The sequence below is a fragment of the Oncorhynchus keta genome, chromosome 7, assembly GCF_023373465.1.
Source record: "Oncorhynchus keta strain PuntledgeMale-10-30-2019 chromosome 7, Oket_V2, whole genome shotgun sequence".
Lineage (NCBI taxonomy): Eukaryota > Metazoa > Chordata > Actinopteri > Salmoniformes > Salmonidae > Oncorhynchus > Oncorhynchus keta.
This window is the reverse complement of record NC_068427.1, coordinates 32,273,096-32,296,685: the sequence shown is the minus strand read 5'-3', so window position 1 is coordinate 32,296,685 and position 23,590 is coordinate 32,273,096. Positions and strand designations below refer to the sequence as shown.

Genomic DNA, 23,590 nt, shown 5'->3' with positions numbered 1-23,590 from the left:
TGACAAATGTCCTATTCCTCTTATTAGGCCTATGCAACTATATTTAGTGTTGGTAAGAGGAGAATGATCACTTTAACGTCCAACTAATAAATATAAAGCAGTTGCATGCAATTTTATCTGAGCTTCAAAAAGAAACTCACTTGTCTACACGATAGTCTTAAAAAAATGTATCAAGTACTAACAGTAGATGAGAAAACAAATGTATTGAGTGGCAAGTATGTCAAAATCCTCCCCTTTTCTCCCTTACACACCGTTAATAATGCTTTAGTAACAGCAATCTACTCAGCTCTCTGTTTAAAGGCCCTGTCAAATATACCCAAGGTCCTCCCCCCTCCCTCTCCCTCTCTACCTCATTTGCATATAAGCTTTAAAAGAAAATATTTTGTGCTAAAAGTGACTGGAATGGGTGGATGAGCGGCGGGATGGTAGGTGAGGGGGCTAGCTTTGTGCTGGGGGTGAGAGGGTTGTGTTGGGGTAAACGGACAGGGAGTAACGAAGGAGAGAAAGTTTTGCTGTTCTGGGCTTCGGGTTCTGCCTGGGAGAACAAAGAGGAAGCAGCCATGTTAGCTGTGCTGAGCGGAGAGAGAGAGAGGGGGGGGCGTGCAGTTAGAGCATCGCTGGTAGAGGGCAGTGTAAATCTCTAGTCTCGAGCTGTAAACTCTCTTCTCTTCTCACAGCTTCTCTTTTCCTCTCTCATTTCTCTCTCTCTCTGACAGCAAAGACCACGATAGAAACAAGTCTGTTGACTTCAAAGTGTTTTCAGTGTGTGTATTGTTCATCCCTCCAGTGTAGTGCTGTACATTCTCCTCTCACAGCCCTCTTCTCACAGCTTCAGCACATGTCTCATTTCTCTTCCACAGAATCCAGAAGGAGCTCGCTGAGATCACTCTAGATCCACCACCTAACTGCAGGTATGGCAAAGATTTCATATTCATTTATATTCTCAGTTTATGCTCTTTTTGTTGATAAGGCTTAAAGGCGTCAGCATGCTTCAGGTCGGCTGGCGCCTAGCCGAACTGTGCTAGTCGAACTGAAGGAGTGTGCTTGCATCCTCCCTTAAAAGACCTTCGCTTGAAAAATGATTCCTCTTCCTCAAAATAGTCAGAATTAATCTAAGATAACACAAGAAATCTGTCATAAATTTTGCAGTTTTTGCCGAAGAGATCTTAGTCGTGCAATTTGACATCGAACTAAAATGGGCATGAAAACAAGTTGAATGACAACAAAGACTTTATTGAAGAATTTCTACTGTTGACCAATCACCGAAGAAGGGGAGTGGACTTAGTCTCCGAAATTCGACATGCCTTCAGAAAAAATGCTGTGTACCCGAACAGCCGTAAAAACCTTAGCCGAAGTCCAAAACGAACAATGCTAGGCTTCAAAGCAGAGACAGAGAGGAAAGTCTGGTGTGGTGGTTTTTGATGTGTTAAATAATTTATGTTTAGCTATGGTCTTTGCACTGTCATGTTTTTAATAATGCAACAGATGCTGCATTTACGCAGACGGTCTTATATTCCATCTTTTGTAACGGGGTTGACATAGATTTGTGTTTATAACAGAGTTGACATAGATATGTGTTTATAATGGAGTTGACATAGATATGTGTTTATAATGGAGTTGACATAGATATGTGTTTATATCGGAGTTGACATAGATATGTGTTTATATCGGAGTTGACATAGATATGTGTTTATAATGGAGTTGACATAGATATGTGTTTATATCGGAGTTGACATAGATATGTGTTTATATCGGAGTTGACATAGATATGTGTTTATAATGGAGTTGACATAGATATGTGTTTATAATGGAGTTGACATAGATATGTGTTTATAATGGAGTTGACATAGATATGTGTTTATAATGGAGTTGACATAGATATGTGTTTATATCGGAGTTGACATAGATATGTGTTTATATCGGAGTTGACATAGATATGTGTTTATAATGGAGTTGACATAGATATGTGTTTATATCGGAGTTGACATAGATATGTGTTTATATCGGAGTTGACATAGATATGTGTTTATAATGGAGTTGACATAGATATGTGTTTATAATGGAGTTGACATAGATATGTGTTTATATCGGAGTTGACATAGATATGTGTTTATATCGGAGTTGACATAGATATGTGTTTATATCGGAGTTGACATAGATATGTGTTTATATCGGAGTTGACATAGATATGTGTTTATATCGGAGTTGACATAGATATGTGTTTATATCGGAGTTGACATAGATATGTGTTTATATCCAGACTGTATCACAACCGGCTGTGATTGGGATTCCCATAGGGTGGCGCACAATTGGCCCAGCGTCATCAGGGTTTGGCCGTTCCTAGGCCGTCATTGTAAATAAGAATTTGTTCTCAACTGACTTGCCTAGTTAAATAAAGGTTACATTTTTTTTAAATGACAGAGTTGACATAGGTAGGTGTTTTATAAAACAGATGTGATGCTGCAGATTCAGTGTAATTATGTTTAATTAGTGAATGTATGATTTTATGTTTTTGATGACCGCAGAGGAATTTTGCTTTATATTCTTTTTACTGTTCGTTTAATGAAACATGTTTTTGGGAGGTATTTTTTGTGGTCTGTTTGTAAAGATTCTTGAATGCCATTTTGCTAGTCTTGAGTCTCCTGTAATTGAATAGATGTCATGCAACCTGATAAACTTTACAATACTTTGCTTACTGGGGTGGGCAATCATTCTTTAATCAAACCAGTGTTGCACAGATACCGGCAGAGGGTATTTTCACTGTTTTTTAATTGCATTTTAAATGTTTACAACCAAGGAGAAATTACACACAGTGACCAAATGATTTGGATTGCATTGAGTTTGAGTTATCCCTCCAAATATGTGTTTCATTCATGAAGTCGGTTAGCTCTAATGACTTTGACCCTGGCCCGGGATTTTCCTTCTAGGATTTATTCATGAAGCAGCACTATGACATATGGTCTTTGTTTTGTTCTCTAGACCCGGGGTTTAAAGGGGGGGTTTTGGCATTCTTTAGACTAGCCCCTTCACCCCTCTATTGGGCTGCAAACATTAATTATTTCCTGTTAAACAAACCTCACCGTGCCCACTGACCCTTTGAAAGGCCCTCTCTTAAGACGCCGTGTGATATGATTCATGTTGCAACAATATCACACTAAGATTCGACATGAATTCCTTTGACTCCACATTTGTGGTTTTAAATTGGAAGCAGTTAGTGTGTGGTGTCATAGACGTGAATGTAATTTCTGCTACCTTTAGTCAAGAGCCATTTATCAGAAACTACTTTGCACAAACATTCTGTTGTCTAAAAAGCTGATGTTGCATGTATGCATCGGTTAAGTTAACCTTCGCCATGCAATACTTCCTTACTAAGATGCAGCTCAGGTCACTATATCCCTGTGAGGACGTGGATCATGGACCACTGATCAGCAAGATGTGGCTTAATGTCTGTGGGTGAATGTGTGCTCCTTCTCCGCTTCCTGTTGTGGTAATGCGGTATTGGTGAGCTCCAGCCCACACCGTGTGTCTTCTGAATAGAAAATTGGGGGATCAATATCGTGCCGCGGCACGACTAGGGGATTCCTGAGACAACGTTGATAATGGTCATTGACAATGCAGGGATTTGATGGCCTTTCATGGTCTGATCCTCTGCTCTGCGCTGTGCACTCTCAGAGTATAAGTGCTGATGTAGGATCAGTTTAGCCTTTCAGATTATTATGGCTATCATAAAATGGACAGGGGGGCCCTGATCCTGTTCTCAGCAGAAGGAGATAATAACCCCACAATGCCTATATATCAGCTCCATCCCTGGCTCATGATTTCCCTTTCAATTAGTAGGACAGTCAGTCAGTCAGTATGGTTGCATCCCAAATAGCAACCTATTCCTTATATAGTGCACTACATGTGAGGCTCTGGTCAAAAGTTGTTTACTGTATAGGGAATAGGGTGCCATTTGGGATGCAGACTCGGTCTCCGCAGTGTGTTGTTTACCTGGAGGCTGCCTGGGATGTTACATTAATTTGATGATAATGCATCACATTTCAGCAGCACTGCCTGGCCTGGACATATCATGGAAAATAAAAAAGGTACCTGGATCTGGTTTCAGTTGTTTGACCTAGCCTAGTTCACTGTTGTCAGTTTGGTTGCATTATCAACTATCAATTAACACACATACCCACACACACAAATCTGTCATTGTGCCCTTGAGCAAGGCACTTAACCCCAATCGCTCCATGCGCGCTGGACAATGGTGAACCTGGCCATGACCCCACTCCCAGCAGGTGTCTCAGGGGGAGTTGGGATTTGCAATGAAACACATATCCATTACACTCTTGTACAAGTGTCCACCCACAAGTGTGTAACTGGACAAATATAAGCACCCCCCAAATTAAATTATTATAATGACTAATCTAAGTGCAAGCTCACCTGCAATTTGACACAAAGAAATACAGACTTAATGGACTGAATGCCATTCTTAAACAGATTAATTCAAACATTGTCTGTGTTCTGCTAGTCCACAGTGGCCAGTGACTCGTTCCCTCTAGGAAAAATAAACATTTTATATTATATTTGATTAATCATTAACCCAAATACTTATTATACCTGATGGATGAGGGATATCCTGGTTTCTATGTCCCTGTTTATGCTGATAATATTATATAATAATGCAGACATACCGTATATTACCGTCCAATATCATCCAATATTTCCCCACTGAGAAACACTAATATTGTTTGTCAGACCACACATAAACATACATATTTATGATCAAAGGACATACAGTGAGCTCGAAGAGTATTGACAATTTATTACATTTTTGGGGCTCTGTACTCCAGCAAATGATACAACGACTATGGGATTGAAATGCAGACTGTCAGCTTTAATTTAAAGGTATTTTTATACATATCGGGTGAACTGTTTAGAAATTTCAGCACATTTTGTATATAGTCCCCCCATTTTAGGGGAACAAAATTATTGGGACAAATTCACTTATATGTGTGTTAAAGTAGTAAAAATGTAATTATTTGGTCCCATACTCATAGCACGCAATGACTACATCAAGCTTGTGACTCTACACATTTGTAGGATGTATTTGCTGTTTGTTTTGGTTGTGATCCAGATCATTTTGTGCCCAATAGATATTCATGGTAAATAATCTATTGTGTCATTTTGGAGTCACTTTTATTGTAAATAAGAATAGAATATGTTTCTACATTAATGTGGATGGCCGATTAATTAGGGCCGATTTCAAGTTTTCATAACAATCGGTAATCTGCATTTTTGGACGCCGATTATGGCTGATTACATTGCATTCCACGAGGAAACTGCACGGCAGGCTGACCACCTTTTACACCAGTGCAGCAAGGAGCCAAGGTAAGTTGGTAGATAGCATTAAACTTATCTTATAAAAAACAATACATCTTCACATAATCACTAGTTAACTATTAATAATGCAACCGAACTGACAACAGTGAACTAGGCTAGGTCAAACAACTGAAACCAGATCCAGGTAGTGCTGCTGAAATGTGCAGTAGCAGGCTCATAAGCATTCATTCAAACAGCACTTTCCTGCGTTTGCCAGCAGCTCTACGCAATGCTTGAAGCACAGCGCTGTTTATGACTTCAAGCCTATCAACCTCTGAGATTAGGCTGGCAATCCTATAGTGCTTATAAGAACATCCAATAGTCAAAGGTATATGAAATACAAATGGTATAGAGAGAAATAGTCCTATAAATTCCTATAATAACTACAACCTAAAACTTCTTAACTGGGAATATTGAAGACTCAAAGGAACCACCAGCTTTCATATGTTCTCATGATCTGAGCAAGGAACTTAAACGTTAGCTTTTTTACATGGCATATATTGCACTTTTACTTTCTTCTCCAACACTGTTTTGGCATTATTTAATCAAATTGAACATGTTTCATTATTTATTTGAGACTAAATTGATTATATACATGTATAATATTAAGTTAAAATATAAGTGTTATTTCAGTATTGTTGTAATTGTCATTATTACAAATATATATATACATGTATAAAAATCGTCCGATAAATCAGTATCAGCTTTTTTGGTCCTCCAATAATCGGTATCAGTATCGGAGCTGAAAAATCATAATCGGTTGACCTCTAGTCCACAATCAGCTCTTTTGGCGTACTGACGTTGAGGGAGAGGTTGTTGTCTAGGCACCACCCTGTAGGCTGTCTCATCGTCATCGTTGACATCGTCGTGTCTTTGGCTGTAATGAATTTCCTCCTCTTCTTCCGAAGAGGAGAGGCGAAATGGATCAGACGACCAATACGCGGCGTGGTAATTGTCCATGGTTCTTTTTAATAAATCACTACACATGAACAAACTAACAAAAACAAGAAATGTGAAAACTCAAAACAGTCCTATCTGGTGCACACACAGAGACAGGAACAATCACCCACAAACACACAGTGAAACCCAGGCTACCTAAGTATGATTCTCAATCAGAGACAACTAATGACACCTGCCTCTGATTGAGAACCATACTAGGCCGAAACATAGAAATTCCCAAAACCTAGAAAAACAAACATAGACTGCCCACCCAACTCACGCCCTGACCATACTAACTAAATACAAAACACAGGAAATAAAGGTCAGAACGTGACATTGGCAAACTTAGTGATGGCGTTAGAACCATTTTATCTTTGGAGTGTTCTCCCTAGAACCCTCTATGAACGGTTCCACCAGCCTTATTATCATTTAAAATGTAATTACATATAGCATAAGACCTTTCTTTGAGGGACAGGTTATACCCTAACACAGGGGTGTTAGAAATCTCCTGGTTTACAGGTCACACCAGGCCTGCAAGTCACATAATGGTGGCTTGCAAAGTGCTGTGTAATTCCTATTGGAATCCATCCAGTTACGATATCCAACAAATGGAATGTTTTAATCACCCGCAACCTGCATTCAAAAAGACTGCCACAGTAAGGAAGATTTGAATACTGAGACTACCTCAATCATCTAAACTGGAATAACCATCTCTGTAACGGGTGCAGTAAATCCAATCATTAACATTTGGATTAGTTTAGAAAACTGTATGTTATTTATCTTTGTGTAGCCTAAAATGTATCATCCAGTCAATATACATGCACAAATACAGATATTATAGTAAAACAAACAATAGAGAATGCTGGGAAATATGATATATGGTTCTATTTAGAAGGCTTCTTGTCTTCCAAAGAATCATCAAAGAACCCTTTCTTCCAAAAACGGTTCTTAGGATGTTAAAGGTTTTAGGTAGAACCCATTGCCTTACAAAGAACCTGTGTCTTCCAAAAAGCAGTAATTCTGATCAAAATGGTTCTTGGTAGAAACCTATCCCTCAGAAAAGAACCCTTTTGTAACCCTTTTTTCTAAGAGTGTAGGTATTACAAACTGGGTCAGGGAGAGCTTGAAAATGTCAGTGAAGACACTTGCCAGCTGGTCATCGCATGCTCTGAGTATACGTCCTGGTAATCTGTCTGTTAACCTGTTTAAAGGTTTTACTCACATCGGCTACAGAGAGCGTGATCACATAGTCGTCCGAAACAGCTGGTGCTCTCACACATCGTTCAGTGTTGCTTGCCTCGAAGTGAGCATAGAAGGCATTTAACTCGTCTAGGCTCGTGCCACTAGGCAGCTCGTGGCTGGGTTTTCCTTTGCAATCTGTGATAGTTTGCAAGCCTTGCCACACCCGACAAGAGTCAGAGCCGGCGTAGTAGGATTTGATCTTAGTCCTGTATTGACGCTTTGCCTGTTTGATGGTTTGTCAGAGGACGTAGCAGGATTTTTTATAAGTGTCTGGATTAGTGTCCCTTTCCTTGAAAGTGGCAGCTCTAGCCTTTAGCTCAGTGTGGATATTGCCTTTAATCCGTTGCTTCTGGTTGTGATATGTATAACGGTCACTATGGGGATGACGTCGTCGATGCACTTATTAATGAAGCCGGGGATTGACGTGTTGAACTCCTCAATGCCATCGGATGAATAGCAAAATAGTCCTGTAGCTTTACATCCGCTTCATTGGACCACTTCCGAATTGAGCGTGTCACTGGTACACAGAAAAAAATGTGCTATCTAGAACCTAAATGGGTTCTTTGGCTATCCTCATAGGAGAACCCTTTGAAGAACCCCCTTTGGTTCCAAATAGAACCCCTTTGGTTCCAGGTAGAACCCCTTCCCTAAAGGGTTCTACATAGAACCCCAAATAGTTCTATCTGGAGACAAAAAGGGTTCTACCAGGAATCAAAAAGGGTTATCCTATGGGGATAGCCGAATAACCCTTTGTTCTTAGAGTGTACTTCCTGTTTGAGTTTTTGCTTGTAAGCCGGAATCAGGAGGGTATAGTTATGGTCAGTTTTCCCAAATGGAGGGCGAGGGAGAGCTTTGTATGCGTCTCTTTGTGTGGAGTAAAGGTCATCTAGAGTTTGTTTCCCTCAAGTTGCACAGGTGACATGCTGGTAGAAATTAGGTAAAACCGATTTCAATTTTCCTGCATTAAAATCACTGGCCACTAGGAGTGCTACCTCTGATGAGCATGTTCTTGTTAGTTTATGGCCCTATTTAGCTTGTTGAGTGCAGTCTTAGTGAAAGCATCGGTTTGGGGTGGTAAGTAGACAGCTACTAAAAATATAGATGTAAACTCTCTTGGTAAATAGTATGGTCTACAGCTTATCATGCAATATTCTAAGTTTGGCATTCAATACCTCGAGACTTCCTTAATATTAGAGATCGTGCACCAGCTGTTGTTAACAAAGATACATACACCCCCGCCGTTGAGCTTACAAGACGCTGTCGCTCTGTCCTCGTTCAGCCACGACTCCGTGAAGCATAATCTCGAACTGCGCTCATCTAGTTTGTTCTCCAATGATTGCACATTCGCCAATAGAACAGAGGGTAGAGGAGGTTTATTTACTCGCCTCCGTAGTTTCATCAGGCTGCCCCCATGTCGGCCTCTATATCTCTGTTTTTTCCTCTTCCGCGTGTCGTGGATTAGGGGCTGGTCCCAGATGAGCAGTATGTCCTGCGCGGCCGAGTCATTGAAGTAGAATTCTTCAACTAAATCGAGGTTAGTGATCGCTGTTCTGATGTCCAGAAGCTCTTTTCAGTCATAGGAAACAATGGCGGAAACATTATGTCCAATAAAAGATCAGAAACACACACAACAGCAGAATTGGTCAGTAGCCCTTAAATCGTCCGATTTACATGTCAGCGCCACACTACTAATCAATATATTTGCAGAGAAAGAGAGAGAGGTGTTAGAGGAAGCGAGCGAGAGAGAGAGAGAGAAGGAGGGAGTGGGAAGGGGAGAGGGGGGGGGGGGACAGCATATTCAATCTCCTTTTTATGCATCGTTATCAGATTCCTCTTTATGAGGGAGGGAAGCCCAGAGTGTGAAAGTAGTGGTTTTGTGACTGTATTATGGTCGGTTGTTAACATTGCAATTTTGAATATAAAGATGTGTAGACAGGTAGGCCTAGATGGAGGTGAAATAGGTTACTACACTACAGGGTTTATAATACAGTATTAAAGACACCTGACTTTAAAAAGCAACCATCAACAGCACTAGAACATGGATTGAACCATCTATGTCTGCCCTGCATAACCAGCTCACTTGAAAAGAGGATGTCAATCTCAATATGACTTCCCTGGTAAAATAAAGGATACATAGTAATTCAAATGATTTTGTTAAATATACAATTGTGTGGTTCAAATTCCCAACTTTAGGTCCATGTATACGTTGGAGCTGTTCTTGTTGTTTGCTTGTCTTGTGTATTGATTGTTAATTCTGCATGGCGGGGTAGATTTCACCATCTGTCCATCCCTAGCTCTCTTCTTATTAGGAAACAGCAGGTGGAAAACATCAATCCTTTTCATCATCTGGTTTCCAGAGGGATACTGTTGAAGAATAATTTAGGGATATTATCAAAATTATGAAAAAGCCTACTCTTATTTATCCATGTTCCATTTATTTATTCATACAATCTAGTTTGTATGTAATTGGTAAATGAGTTATGTGATTGGTGATCTGCTTTGCATTTAGCCTACTGTAGTTCAGAAAGAGATCAGGGGAAGAAGCATTGTTAGTGTGTATGCTACGAGCTTAAAGAAAAAAAGGTTTCCAAAGGGTTTCACCATAGGACAGACGTTTTTGGTTCCAGGTAGAGCCCTTTTTCATTCCAGGTAGAACTATTTTAGGTTCCATGCACCTGGAACTGAAACGGTTCTACCTGGAACCAAAAACTGTTCTTCAAAGGGTTCTCCTATGGGCACAACCAAAGAACCCTTTTAGATTCTAGATAGCAACTTTTTTTCAAAGTATATAGACCATAGTCAACCAGAGAAACTCATACCCCTCAACATAGGCAAGTATTATATTTCTCTTGTCATTATTACACCTAGATGAAGCAGTGCATTTAGAGTGGACTATGAAGAAATATGATGCTGCTACCATTGTCCTGTTCATCCAAGATGATCCACCTCCAAGAAATGTTTAAAGAAAGCTCTAGGCTGGAACTTGTCATTAAGGTTTGATGCCCATGTCTGATATGAAAAATAATGAGTTGATAGTCATGCTGCTGGCAGTTATCTGCCCTGTTACTTTCTCAGCTGTACTGAGCGTCTTGGACATTCTACCCTGCATTACTGACGGGTCAGCCAGTGAAACATTGTTTCCATGTACATGTAAGCCACAGTACATGTACGCCCCCTCCTCACTCCTCCCTTCACTCTCCTCCCTCCCCCCTTCACTCCTAAGACTGCTTAGAAGGTTATTCTGTCCTGTCATAACACTATACCTGTGATCTTGTGTGGTGTCGTGGGTTAAATTCCCGTTGGGATCGTATACACATGCTAAAAATCACATGCACTCACCGTACTGTAAGTGGCTTTGAATAGAAACTAAGTGCCATGCGTTATTTAAGTTATAATGCCCGAGACGATGTTGAAGGCCGGCAGACCGTGCCAATATATCCTCCAAACACCGGCTTCGAGGGCATTATCACTTTTATACACCGGGTTACCAACATATTCAAATAATGATTTACATTCGGAAAGTATTCATACTTTTTACACATTTTGTTAAATTACAGCCTATTTCTAAAATGGATGACATTTTTACATCAATCTACACACAATACCCCATAATGATGAAGAAAAGACAGGTTTTTATTTTAGCTAAAAAATATAAATACATTTACATAAGTATTCAGATCCTTTACTCAGTACTTTGTTGAAGCACCTTTGGCAGCTATTACAGCCTTGAGTTTTCTTGTTTATGAAGTTTTCTTGGGTATGACACTACAAGCTCACACCTGTATTTGGGGAGTTTCTCCTGTTCTTCTCTGCAGATCCTCTGAAGCTCTGTCAGGTTGGATGGGAAGTGTCACTGCACAGCTATTTTCATGTCTCTCCAGAGATGATCTGTCTGGGCCACTTAAGGACATTCAGAGACGTGTCCTTAAGCCACTCCTGTGTCGTCTTTGCTGTGCGCTTAGGGTCGTTGTCCTGTTGGAAGGGGAACCTTTGCCCCAGTCTGAGGTTCTGAGCGCTCTGGAACAGGTTTTCATCAAGGATCTTTCTGTACTTTGCTCTGTTCATATTTCCCTCTATCCTGACTAGTCTCCCAGTCCCTGCTGCTGAAAAACATTGCCACATCATAATGCTGCCACCACCACGCTTCACCGTTGGGATGTTGCCAGGTTTCCTCCAGACGTGTCACTTGGCATTCAGGCCAAAGAGTTCAATCTTGGTTTCATCAGACCAGAGAATCTTGTTCCTCATGGTCTGAGAGTCTTTTGGTGTCTTTTGGCAAATTCTAAGCTCCCAGTGGCGCAGCGTTCTTAGGCACTGCATCTCAGTGCAAGAGGCGTCACTACAATCCCTGGATCAAATCCAGGCTGTATCAAATCCGGCTGTGATTGGGAGTCAGATAGGGTGGCGCACAGTTGGCCCAGCGTCATCTGGGGTAGGCCATCATTGTAAATAAGAATTTGTTCTTTTAACTGACTTGCGTATTTAAATATAGGTTAAAAAAATAAATAATTCAAAGCGGGCTGTTATGTTCCTTATACTGACGAGTGGCTTCCGTCTGGCCACTCTACCATAAAGGCCTGGTTGGTGGAGTGCTGCAGAGATGGTTATTCTTCTGGAAGGTTCTCCCATCTCCACAGAGGAACTCTGGAGCTCTGTCAAGAGTGACCATCGGGTTCTTAGTCACCTCCCTGACCAAATCAAATGTATTTATTTATATAGCCCTTCTTTCATCAGCTGATATCTCAAAGTGCTGTACAGAAACCCAGCCTAAAACCCCAAACAGCAAGCAATGCAGGTGTAGAAGCACCAAGGCTCTTCCACCAAGATGTATCAGTTTGACCTTGCGGCCAGCTCTAGGAAGAGTCTTGGTGGTTCCAAACTTCTTCCATTTGAGATGGAGGCCACAGTGTTCTTGGGGACCTTCAATGCTGCAGAGATTTTTTGGTACCATTCTTCAGATCTGTGCCTCGACACAATCCTGTTTCGGAGCTCTACTGACAATTCCTTCGACCTCATGGCTTGGTTTCATGCACTGTCAACTTTGGGAACTTATATAGACAGGTGTGTGCCTTTCCAAATTATGTCCAATCAATTGAACTTACCACAGGTGAACACCTATCAAGTTGTAGAAACATCTAAAGGATGATCAATGGAAACAGGATGCACCTGAGCTCAATGTCGAGTCTCATAGCAAAGGGTGTGAATAGTTATGTAAATAAGGTATTTCTGTTTTGCAAAAAAAAAAATCTGTTCTCGCTTTGTCATTATGGGGTATTTTGTGTAGATTGATGAGGAAAATTATTTATTTAATCCTTTTTGGAAAAGGCTGTAACGTAACAAAATGTGGAAAAAGTCTAGGGGTCTGAATACTTTCTGAATGCACTGTATTTTAATTAAAACATTATATAGATGAATTTATTCACACTATTTCATCCTTCCACAAGATATAGTCCAGACAGAAATCTAGGGTTGCTACCCAAGCTGGCTGGTCGTTCGTTCTATCAGTTCGTTTGCCAGAGACGCGACCCAGTCATTCAGTCTTTTTGTTCTGTATCTATAGACGAGACCCAGTCGTCTGTTGTAAATGTTTCATTGCCATACTGGCTTGTAACTCTTTTATCTCTTGCTAGTTTGCCAACAACGGCTAACTTAGTCATGTCAAAAAGCCAGAATAACAGCAAAGTAGCTGCATTTGCGTTTGTTTAAGCTGTTTTCTAGTGACATTTATTTGGACACAGCTAACACAATCACTTCAAACTGAAGCTGGAAAGATTGCAAACTAGCTGCATTTTGTTTTGTTTCACCTGTTTTCTATTGATAGTTCTTTGTTTATATCCCAACTCCCGACACATGCATTACTATGGGACAGCTGGAGATCCAATTTGAATATTGAAACAATGTTGCAAATGTCGGAGAGACAGACAGCAAGTTAATACAAATCTCCGTTGTTGAAAACTAAATGTTAGTCTAAAATAAACGTGAGATAATGTGTAGATGCTTTTTATAGTGGAGATCAAGTTTATAAATTGCCTGGCTGGGTTGACGAGACAGTGGATTGCACAGTCAGATGGAACAGAGTAAATAGGCATTTTATCGTCATAGATTTAGCCCGTGGTAACTTGTGGAATAGACACCATCTGGAATGCGGATTTAACTAATCAGCATTCAGGATTAGATCCACCCGTTGTATAATTATTATCTGACAGTACCTGCAGTCTTTTCCTAAGGTAAAACTGCTGTCCACTCCAGTCCTGGCTCTTCCTCTCTGTACTCTTTCTAACTTCCTTCTGTGCTGGCTGCCTTTCAAACACATATTTACTCCTGAGATGACATACAAGTATTTATCTGGCTGAGCCTACCCTGTCAGAGTCCCACTGGGGTTTGTTGTGGCAGAAAATGACCCAACAGACACCACCCTACACGCACATACAGTTCACACACGCTCCCTGTCCCCTGTGCCCCATCAGTCTGCCCCTTCCCACACCTCTATATAGGAAACAACAGGCGCCAAACCACTATTGATCTGTTATCAGTCGGAGATGCATGAACAGTTTCCCAGTTTCCCCACCTCCCTCGTCCATTCTCACACACTTTATGTGTTATTGAAATGTGCTGTGTTGTGTTTGTTGCCTCTGTTCTGAGTGATTCATTCAGTGTATTAAGATCACCTGTGTGAAGCCTTGTCATGCTTCTGATTAATGCATTCGGTCGTTTGTGAATTAATTACACTTAGCTTGTCTCACAGGGGGACGAGGGTGTTTTAGATTACAGTCTGACCTTCTGGTCCTAGTCTTTCAAAAGTGGTCTATTTATCCAGATTTCGGCTATCGGATAGGATTAAATGCATAGAAATAGAATGAATTGAACGGGAGTCCCCATTCAAGTCAATGATTTGACCATTCTATTCATTCTATTTATATGCATTTAATCCTATTCAAAAGACGACGTCTGAATAACTTTTGAAAAACTGAGCCCCGGAGAATGTCCTGTAATCTGGGCCTGACTAAAAGCTGCATCCTTCGGATCCACTTGCACACTCCCTCTCATGGATTTATCAACAGTGGAAACCCATTATAATTAAGTCATTTAGCAGATGCTCTTATCCAGAGAAACTAGGACTAAGTGCCTTGGTCAAGGGCACATCAGCAGCTTTTTCAACTTGTCGGCTCAGGGATTCAAACTAGCAACCTTTCAGTTACTGGCCCAATGCTCTTAACTGCTAGGCTACACCAATCCACATTATTTAGCTCACCACTTAGTGCAGCAACCTCTCCTCTCTTGTTAATGTTACTGCATTACAACAACTTGTTTTATAGGCTTACAAAAAGACTAGAGTGTCTAACCTGTGAATAATATGAAAGAATGATTCCTGATTGCTGTTTGGGGAATGGAATATGAAAGCCGGGGTTTTTATAAAAGGCAGCTAAGAGAGATTCTAACTACTTAGAGAGGGTTCTCTGCCTTGGATGTTATGTGAAGCCAGTCCTGCTTCAATTCCTCCAGATATGGTAAATGTAGATAATGATCCTTTATCTCTGTGTCATGCTTGTCCTCCCCCGCCCTTAAATCCGGTTTCCACTAGATTCCACAGCCACAAAGTCAAAATGGGCTAAATCGTAAATCAGAAATGAGCTTTTTGGTTTTAATTTAAGGTTTATGGTGGGCATAGGGTTAGCAGTGTTGTTAAGGTTAGAGTTAAGGTTAGGGTTAGGTTTATTGTAGAAATAAAAGGGGTTTAGACATAATTTTGACTTTGTGTCTGTGCCCTTAGGGCCTCTTTACACTACACTACAAACTAGGTCCAGGAGAGATACGTGTGTAGTGTAAAGGCTGCATTCTTCGGTTTGGCTGGCTAGGTGAACCGAATGAGTGTGCTCGCATACTCCCAAGACCTTCGCTTGAAAAACAAGAAAAGGTGCCAATAGTGTGTCCGTTTTGAGACACCGTAGCCAGTATACACTTCCTCAAAGTAGTCAGAATAAATCTAAGATAACTCAAGAAATGTGTCATTCATTTTGACGGTTTTTCTGGGGAGATCTTAGTCACACAATTTTACATCTAAGTTTGGTGTAATATTTCTCAAGTAAAACAATGTGCATGAAAACGAGCCGTCTCTTGTTCAAGAATCCCTACTGTTGACCAATGACTGTTATTTGTGTGCGCGAACCGATGAAAAATAGTTGCCTAAAACGAAAAAGAAAATCTCTAATAGTCGTCATAATATATGCACGAAGCATGCGGCCATCTTAAAGAGACAGATCTAGATTTAAATCTAGATTTAAGAGATATCTCCCCGCCTAACTCCGGAGGTAGTGTGGGAGACATCTACAACACATAACCCCCTCTGAGTGGTATAATGTAAAGACAATGGCTCTCCCACACCACATGTCCCTGCAAGAATGACCTTAATTAACTTAACTTAATACCAGTAATTTGCCAAATTTAAAATGAAAGGCTTTAAAAATGTATCAACATATTTCCTTGTCCCATAGTTGTCTAAAATCAAGTAACATTTTATTGGTCACATACACATATTTAACAGATATTATTGCGGGTGTAGCGAAATGCTTGTGTTCCTAGCTCCAAAAGTGCAGTAGTGTCAAACATTTATTCAAAACAATACACACAAATCTAAAAGTAAAATAATGGAATTCAGAAATATATAAATTAGATTGAGCGGTGTCGGAGTGGCATTGACTAAAATACAGTAGAATAGAATACAGTATATACATATGAGATGAGTAAAGCAGTATGTAAACATTATTAAAGCGACTATTGTTCCATTATTAAAGTGGCCAGTGATTCCAAGTCTATGTATATGGGGCAGCAGCCTCTTAAGGTGCAGGGTTGCGTAACCAACCGGGGGGAAGCCGGCTAGTGATCTTCTCAGTCTAGCGACTCCTTGTGGCAAGCCGGGCGCCTGCAAGCTGACGGTGGTCGCCAGCTGAACGGTGTTTCCTTTGGTAAGGCTGGCTTCCGGGTTAAGCGAGCAGTGTGTCAAGAGGCAGTGCGGCTTGGCGGGGTTGTGTTTCAGAGTACTCATAGCTCTCGACTCTCCTGAGTCCGTAGGGGAGTTACAGCGATGGAACAAGACTGTAACTACCAATTGAATATCACAAAATTGGAGAGAAAAGGGGTTAAAAGTTAAACAAACAAAAAAAAGTATAAGATAAGAAGCTCCTGTATAGCTGGAATTGCTATCTTATTTTGTTTTTCTATATACTATGGTATTTACTGTATTCCAGTAGCTGCACTCATCAATGAAGCAGGAATGTGGCTTTAGCTACACCATATCCAAGCCTAGTGTAAATAGAAAGTTGCAAATCTGACTTTGAAGAGATAGATCTCACTACACATATTTTACTAATGTAAATCCAACTTTAAATCCCGGGTATGTCATAATGTCATAATGTAATGTGCTAGGCTGCTGGCTCCTTGCTCTGTCTAAATCCAATGTCTCAGGAGTGGGCTCTGGGCTGGCTGTTCCTCACCCTTCCCCCTCTACAGTGTCTCCTGAGTGGGCTGGCTGTCCCAGTATGATCCCCTCCCCCCTTCTATGCTCAGAGCCCATCACTCAGGCCTGATAACACAGAGAACAGAAACCTTTTCATGCCACGGCCGTTTGGCCTAGACCTCAGATAACACACACACAAACAAACGAATGCACACATGTAGCATGAGATAACAATATGTAGCATAAGATAACAATATGTAGCATGAGATAACAATATGTAGCATAAGATAACAATATGTAGCATGAGATAACAATATGTAGCCTGAGATAACAACAGTACCCCCTCATGTCACAATGCTACTAGGTGAGGGATCGGAAGAATAAAGGTCTCATTTCTTTGTGATCGCTGTTATTTTTTCCCGCCTCCAGCTATTTGTGGCTTTGTCTCTTTTTCATTCAAGGACAATCCAGGATTCTTGTCCAGCAAGATATTGTTTTCCTTTTGCAATCGCTCTCCTCCTTCTCTGCTGATTTCATGGATACCTAACCTCGTTAGTCTATTCGTTTTGGGTTAAAGGCCAGGCCACTCAGCATACAACTGTTCTGTTGCTGAGTTGTGGGTGGTTCACTTTTCCACTTTTGAGTGTTTTTCCTTTGCAATCATGGTCCGTATTCACACAGAGTGCTAGCTAGGAATGCTGATCCAGGATACAGTTTTTCATTTTAGATCATAATGAATAAGATTATATAGACGGGTAGAACCTGAACCCAGATCAGCATTCCTACTCTGAGACGCTTTATAGGGAATAAGGTGACATTTAGAATGCAGATCTAGCTTCTTACTGTAACACTGAGAGCACAAGGCCACACCACTCAGTTTCACACCAGCCGCGGCCCGGGTAGTGGTGACAATAGAAAGCCAAGGGTCCCAGAGAGGGAGTCTCATCTCATTACATCTCCGGGACAAAAGAGACCAGACCCTACAGACCTATAGGCCAGCTGCCCTTCTCCTCGACACACACACATACACACACACAAAGGGAAGACCAGCTACACAACACGCTAGTCCAATTGGGCTAACCGTTTTTTTTTACTGCCTGGCTCCCTTTGAATCAGACAAAAGAGCTCATCCTGTTTTCAAAGTGGCCTATCAACGAGCCGCTCTCCACATCAGGCACTTGTTGTTGTCAGTGAAGCCTGCCCGTTTCCTACATTAGCATTTCTCTTTTCCTCCTCCAAGCCTCCATGGCTGAGTCCCAAATAGCACCCTATTCCCTATGTGGTGCACTACTTTTGACCAGGACCCATAGGTTGTGTGATGATTCACTATATAGGGACTAGGGTGCCATTTGGAACGTAGTCTCCTCTCTGCCCCTGGCCCGGCTGATGCTGAGCTAGCTGAATCTAATCACGGAGCCCCAGTAGGGAAGCCGGCCTGTGGGCCGCGTCTGTCTCATCACTGTGTACCTGTCAATAGACCTGGGATGTGGTGGTGTTGTTGTGCATCATCACCAGTAGTTTGTCTTGTATGACATGCTCACTGTGCACTATGCTCATCCAACCTAGAGACATTCTGTTTATCTGTAATTCCTATTGTTTGACAATGCTGGTTTGGATACTCGCTCCCCCTCCTTGTTTTCATGATGTGTATTTTCTGTGTGCTGTTTCCCTGTGAAGAATTCATGGCACATATGATTGTACCAATATCTTATGAGTCAGAAGACTGTCTCACAGAACAGCATCACAGGGACACGACAGATACAGTACCTTGTCCAGACTATTCCGTTCATGTTTTTGTGTCTATTTTCTATGAAGAATATAGCCAGGTTTGAATTATGTTGAAAATTACTTAGCATCTGTCAGAAACAGCAATGTTATGGCATGTTTACTGATTAAAAACATGTTCATAGAGGTGTAACAAGTTCAAATGAATAGGTATCTTCTTAGATGTTCATGAACTTGATGAGGTCGAGAGGAGAGCAGAGCTGTTACAGGATACACAAGTGTGGGTTGTCCTCCATATTCATTGTTGAATGTGGATTTGAATTATGACTTTATAAACACAACACCACAAGAAACATTTCATTCGTGTCAACATCTGTGTCAGGCCTCAAACAGAACACTGTTTTGAAGTGCCCCTCTCTCGCTCTCTCTCTCTCTTTCTCTCTTTTTGTATCATAGCAGGATGAAGTGAATAGGGCTGCTCTCTTTCATGGCTGTCTGCCTTGTCATAATCCACAATTAAAAGTCTTGGCAGATCTCTTAGCAACAAGTCTTAGCAGAGATAGTTCTTACACACACACAAACACACACACACAAGAACGCGCGAGTGCATACACACACACATTTGGGAAAACACAGTCAGGCACACACACACACACACACACACACACACACACACACACACACACACACACACACACACACACACACACACACACACACACACACACACACACACACACACACACACACACACACACACACACACACACACACACAAAGGCAATAACTCATCAGTAGTGATTCATCTCTCAGTCAGTCTCTGCTCCTCCTCAGATCCCACCTCCTCAGTCCTCTCTTGGGACATACATTATAGAAGGGTTTCCTCCCACTCTGCCCAGAGTGGGTGAAAACACACTTTGGCGATGAAAATTCACTTCCTTATGTTATAAAATACATTTCACCAAGACAAATATGATCCTTCATGTTCTGAATTATTCAGAGGGGTCTTTCTCAAACATACCATTGACATTATATCCAAAAAGGCAGATTTTGTAGCCTAATACATCCTATAATAAGCACTGAGCTCTGTTGACAGAGTGGTGCCGCTTCTCGCAGCGAGTTTTGTGGATTTTACTTGTTGTGGTGGTCTCCTCCAAAGTTGTTTCCGCGGGATCGCAAAAAGGTCAATTCAATGACGAGTTCAGCTCAGGGCTCCTTTGACATTTCACAGAGGTACGCTTGTTTTTCGGATACATTTTAGAAAAATATCAGGAATTTCGCGTTAATATGGAAAGTGTATGCTAAACTATGAAAATACATGTCATGTCTCAAAATCGATATCCATCCTACTTCTTTATTGCCAAGACAATGCAGGAGTGGCTTCGGGACAAGTCTCGGATTCGAGAAGAAAGATGACGAGTTCAACGGTGAGCCTGTCAGGTAACCTTAATAATCACACAGCATCCAGCCTAGATGACGCAATGCTATTTTCCTTTACCACTTTTTTTCTCTGGCCTCCATTGATTTAGTAACCCTAATCGTGGCCATCCTACAAGGGTAAATACTCCAGTACATTTACAACGGATTGTTATTTTACTGCTGCTCTTTCATTTTTTGTTACTTTTATTTCTTATTTTTATTTACGTATTTTTCTTAATTAAAACTGCATTGTTGGTTAAGGTGTTGTAAGTAAGCATTTCACTGTAAGTTCTACACCTGTTGTATTCGGCGCATGTGACAAATAACATTTAATATGATTTGATTTGATCGAGACATGATGTTTGGACCATTGTTTTTCTTAGAGGAGTGTCTACACAAATTGGTCAAAATATGCATTTTTGATTGGACACCCTAATTATAGAGGCACTGCTTTTCTACTATTGGTCGACCTAGTTGTTATGGATTGTTTTGTAGTGGTCTGATTTGATTGTGTGTTGCTTGGTTGGTCTATCTATTGTAGTAGTGGTGGAATGACAAATCTGAAATTGTGAATGGATTACTACCTCAGGGCTTTTCAAAAGGGGAGTTCATGCTTGCTAAAAAGTATATCTACTGTATACAGTGCATTCAGAAAGTATCCAGACCCCTTCCCCTTTTCCACATTTTGTTACGCTACAGCCTTATTCTAAAATGGATTAAATAAATCTAAATAAATCTACACACAATACCCCATAATGACAAAGTGAAAATAGGTTTTTAGAAATATTAGCAAATGTATAAAACACAAACATATCTTATTTAAATAAATATCTTATTTACATAAATATTCAGACCCTTTGATATGAGACTCAAAATGTATGGTAGAGTGGCCAGACGGTAGCCAATCCTCAGTAAAAGGCACAGCCCGATTGGAGTTTGCCAAAAGGCACCTACAGGTCTCTCAGACTTTGAGAAACAAGATTCTCTGGTCTAATAAAAACAAGATTAAACTATTTGGCCTGAATGCCAAGAGTCACATCTGGAGGAAACCTGGCACCATCCCTATAGTGAAGCTTGAGGGTGGCAGCATCATGCTGTGGGGATGTTTTTCAGCGGCAGGGACTGGAAGACTAGTCAGGATCTAAGGAAAAATGAACGGAGCAAAGTACAGCGACATCCTCAGACTTTGGCGAAGGTTCACCTTCCAAAAGGACAACGACCCTAAGAACACAGCCAAGACAATGCAGGAGTGGCTTCGGGACAAGTACTTGAATGTCCTTGAGTGTCCCAGCCAGAGCCCGGAAAATATCTGTGCTGTGACGCTCCCCATCCAACCTGACAGAGCTTGGGAGGATCTGCAGAGAAGAATGGGAGCAACTCCCCAAATACAGGTGTGCCAAGCTTGTAGCGTCATACCCAAGAAGAATCGAGGCTGTAATCACTGCCAAAGGTGTATCAACAAAGTACTGAGTAAAGGGTCTGAATACTTATGTAAATGTGATATTATTATTATGTTTTTGTTTTTTAGTTTTTGCTTTGACATTATGGGTTATTGTGTGTAGATTGATGAGGGGGAAAAACAATTGAATCCATTTTAGAATAAGGCTGTAACATAACCAAATGTGTAAAAAGTCAAGGGGTCTGAATACTATCCGAATGCACTGTATATGAAACCATGTTGTGCTTGTTGACCAGTGAGTGTATCTTTGTTTTTCTGGGCTGGCATGATGTTCTCAGCATAACTAGAACAGGACTAGAAGAGAATCTCTACTCTCATACATCACATGCATTGCTGTACGCTTTATGCACTCAATACTCTCTGCCATTGCAGAGACCACATCCTGTCGTGTGTTTCGGAATAGCACCAGACAGTGTTGCTCATTCACCATCTTTGAAGCTGGAAAGATCTGGGTTGTAGAGCACCTTCTGCTCTCACTGTAAGGTATTAGTGGTAATAGCAGAGACATATATTACACCATGTTTTGCAAGAATGACTATGCTTGAGGAATTCCCCAGGGCAAGGTTCCCCAAATGATGGCCCGCGGGTGATTTATTTGTCCCCCCAAGTTTTCTGATCTGTTTGGGCTTCTTGCGAAATGATTTGTAATTATGTTCCGGCCCGCCGACCATTCCAAGGGCATATGGAATCCCCACTCTAGACAGCTGGGTAAGAGGTGGGTAATTGAATAAACTATGAGCCCTGGTCAAAAGTAGTGCATGATGTAGGGAATAGAGTGCCATTTGGGACGCAGGCCTAGTCTTTCAGACCAGAAGCTCTGCTATATATCTGGATTTTTGCCGAACTGGCTGCTTTTTAAAAGCACTATCATGCAAATCTAAACAGTTGCAGATCCTGTCACACTGAGCCACTGAACACATTTAATTCAAAGGCTTTAAGATTGATGAAAGTTGATGGATTTAAAATCAATAATTAATTAGAAAAGTGCCAGAAGTGAAAGTGTCCCAGTTTGATCCCGTAAATACGCACATGCAGCTGCAGAGCAGTTGAGTTCACTTCAGCAATCAGGACTAGTAGTTTATCAAATCAAATCAAGCTTTATTTATACAGCACATTTCAGACATGGAATGCACCGCAAGGTGCTTTTCAGGAAAAAATGAATAAAAAACTATGAAAATAAAAGCTTAAATTAAAAAGCTGAAAAGTTTAGTTTTAGTTTATGAGGATCCCCTTTAGCTACTTCACATGCAGCAGCTACTCTTCCTGGAGTCCACATAAAATGTACAAATACACAACTAAGTACAGAACAACTATAGACAAGGATATTAAGTAAATGAAATATGTAATACGAAAAAATATATAAAAAAATATGAGTTATATATTAGAAAGACAAAAAAATACAAAAAACACTATTTACAAATTATTCATATATACTGTACATATTAATATTCTTAGTCACAGTTAAATGAGATCTTTAGATAGAGAGGCTTTGTGTTACAATATGTTTTTTTCATCTGTTTTTTAATGCTCATCTTGCCTTTTCTCTGACTTACCTTTGGTGGCAAAGCATTCCATGATGACATGGCTCTATACGTAACAGAGCAACGCATTACATCTGTTTTTGGTTTGGGTACAGTGAAGAAATGCATAGGGTGGGGGTATGTATGTCTGTTTGAAGTGTATGCAAATAGATTATACAAGTGGTTAAACATTTTCAACATGACACATATTTCATAAAAAGACTTGAAGAGAAGTAGTCAATTTCTCCTCAACCCTCAGCCGTGAAAGACGATCATGCATGTTGTGGATGTTAGATGTGTGTGCAGTTAAGGGCAGGGAGTGCTGTTTTGTTTTGAGACCGCTGCAGCTTTACTACGTCTTCTCTACTGCACCTGGCAATATTACCGCACAGTAATCAAGATGGGACAAGATCAGAGCTTGAAAAACTAGTACAGTTTATCTTTATGTCAAAAACGCACTTTCTTGGG

General features: G+C 40.7%; 1 protein-coding gene across 2 annotated transcripts in view; it reads left to right on the top strand.

Annotated features, from left to right (window-relative positions):
* ube2e3 (ubiquitin-conjugating enzyme E2E 3 (UBC4/5 homolog, yeast)) overlaps positions 1 to 23,590 on the top strand; it is a 62,109-nt gene that overhangs the window by 2,094 nt on the left and 36,425 nt on the right. For both annotated transcript variants that reach the window (XM_035773967.2, XM_035773968.2), the window contains exon 3: positions 861 to 911. In XM_035773967.2, the coding sequence (XP_035629860.1) occupies positions 861 to 911 (51 nt within the window). The remainder of the gene's footprint in view (positions 1 to 860; positions 912 to 23,590) is intronic.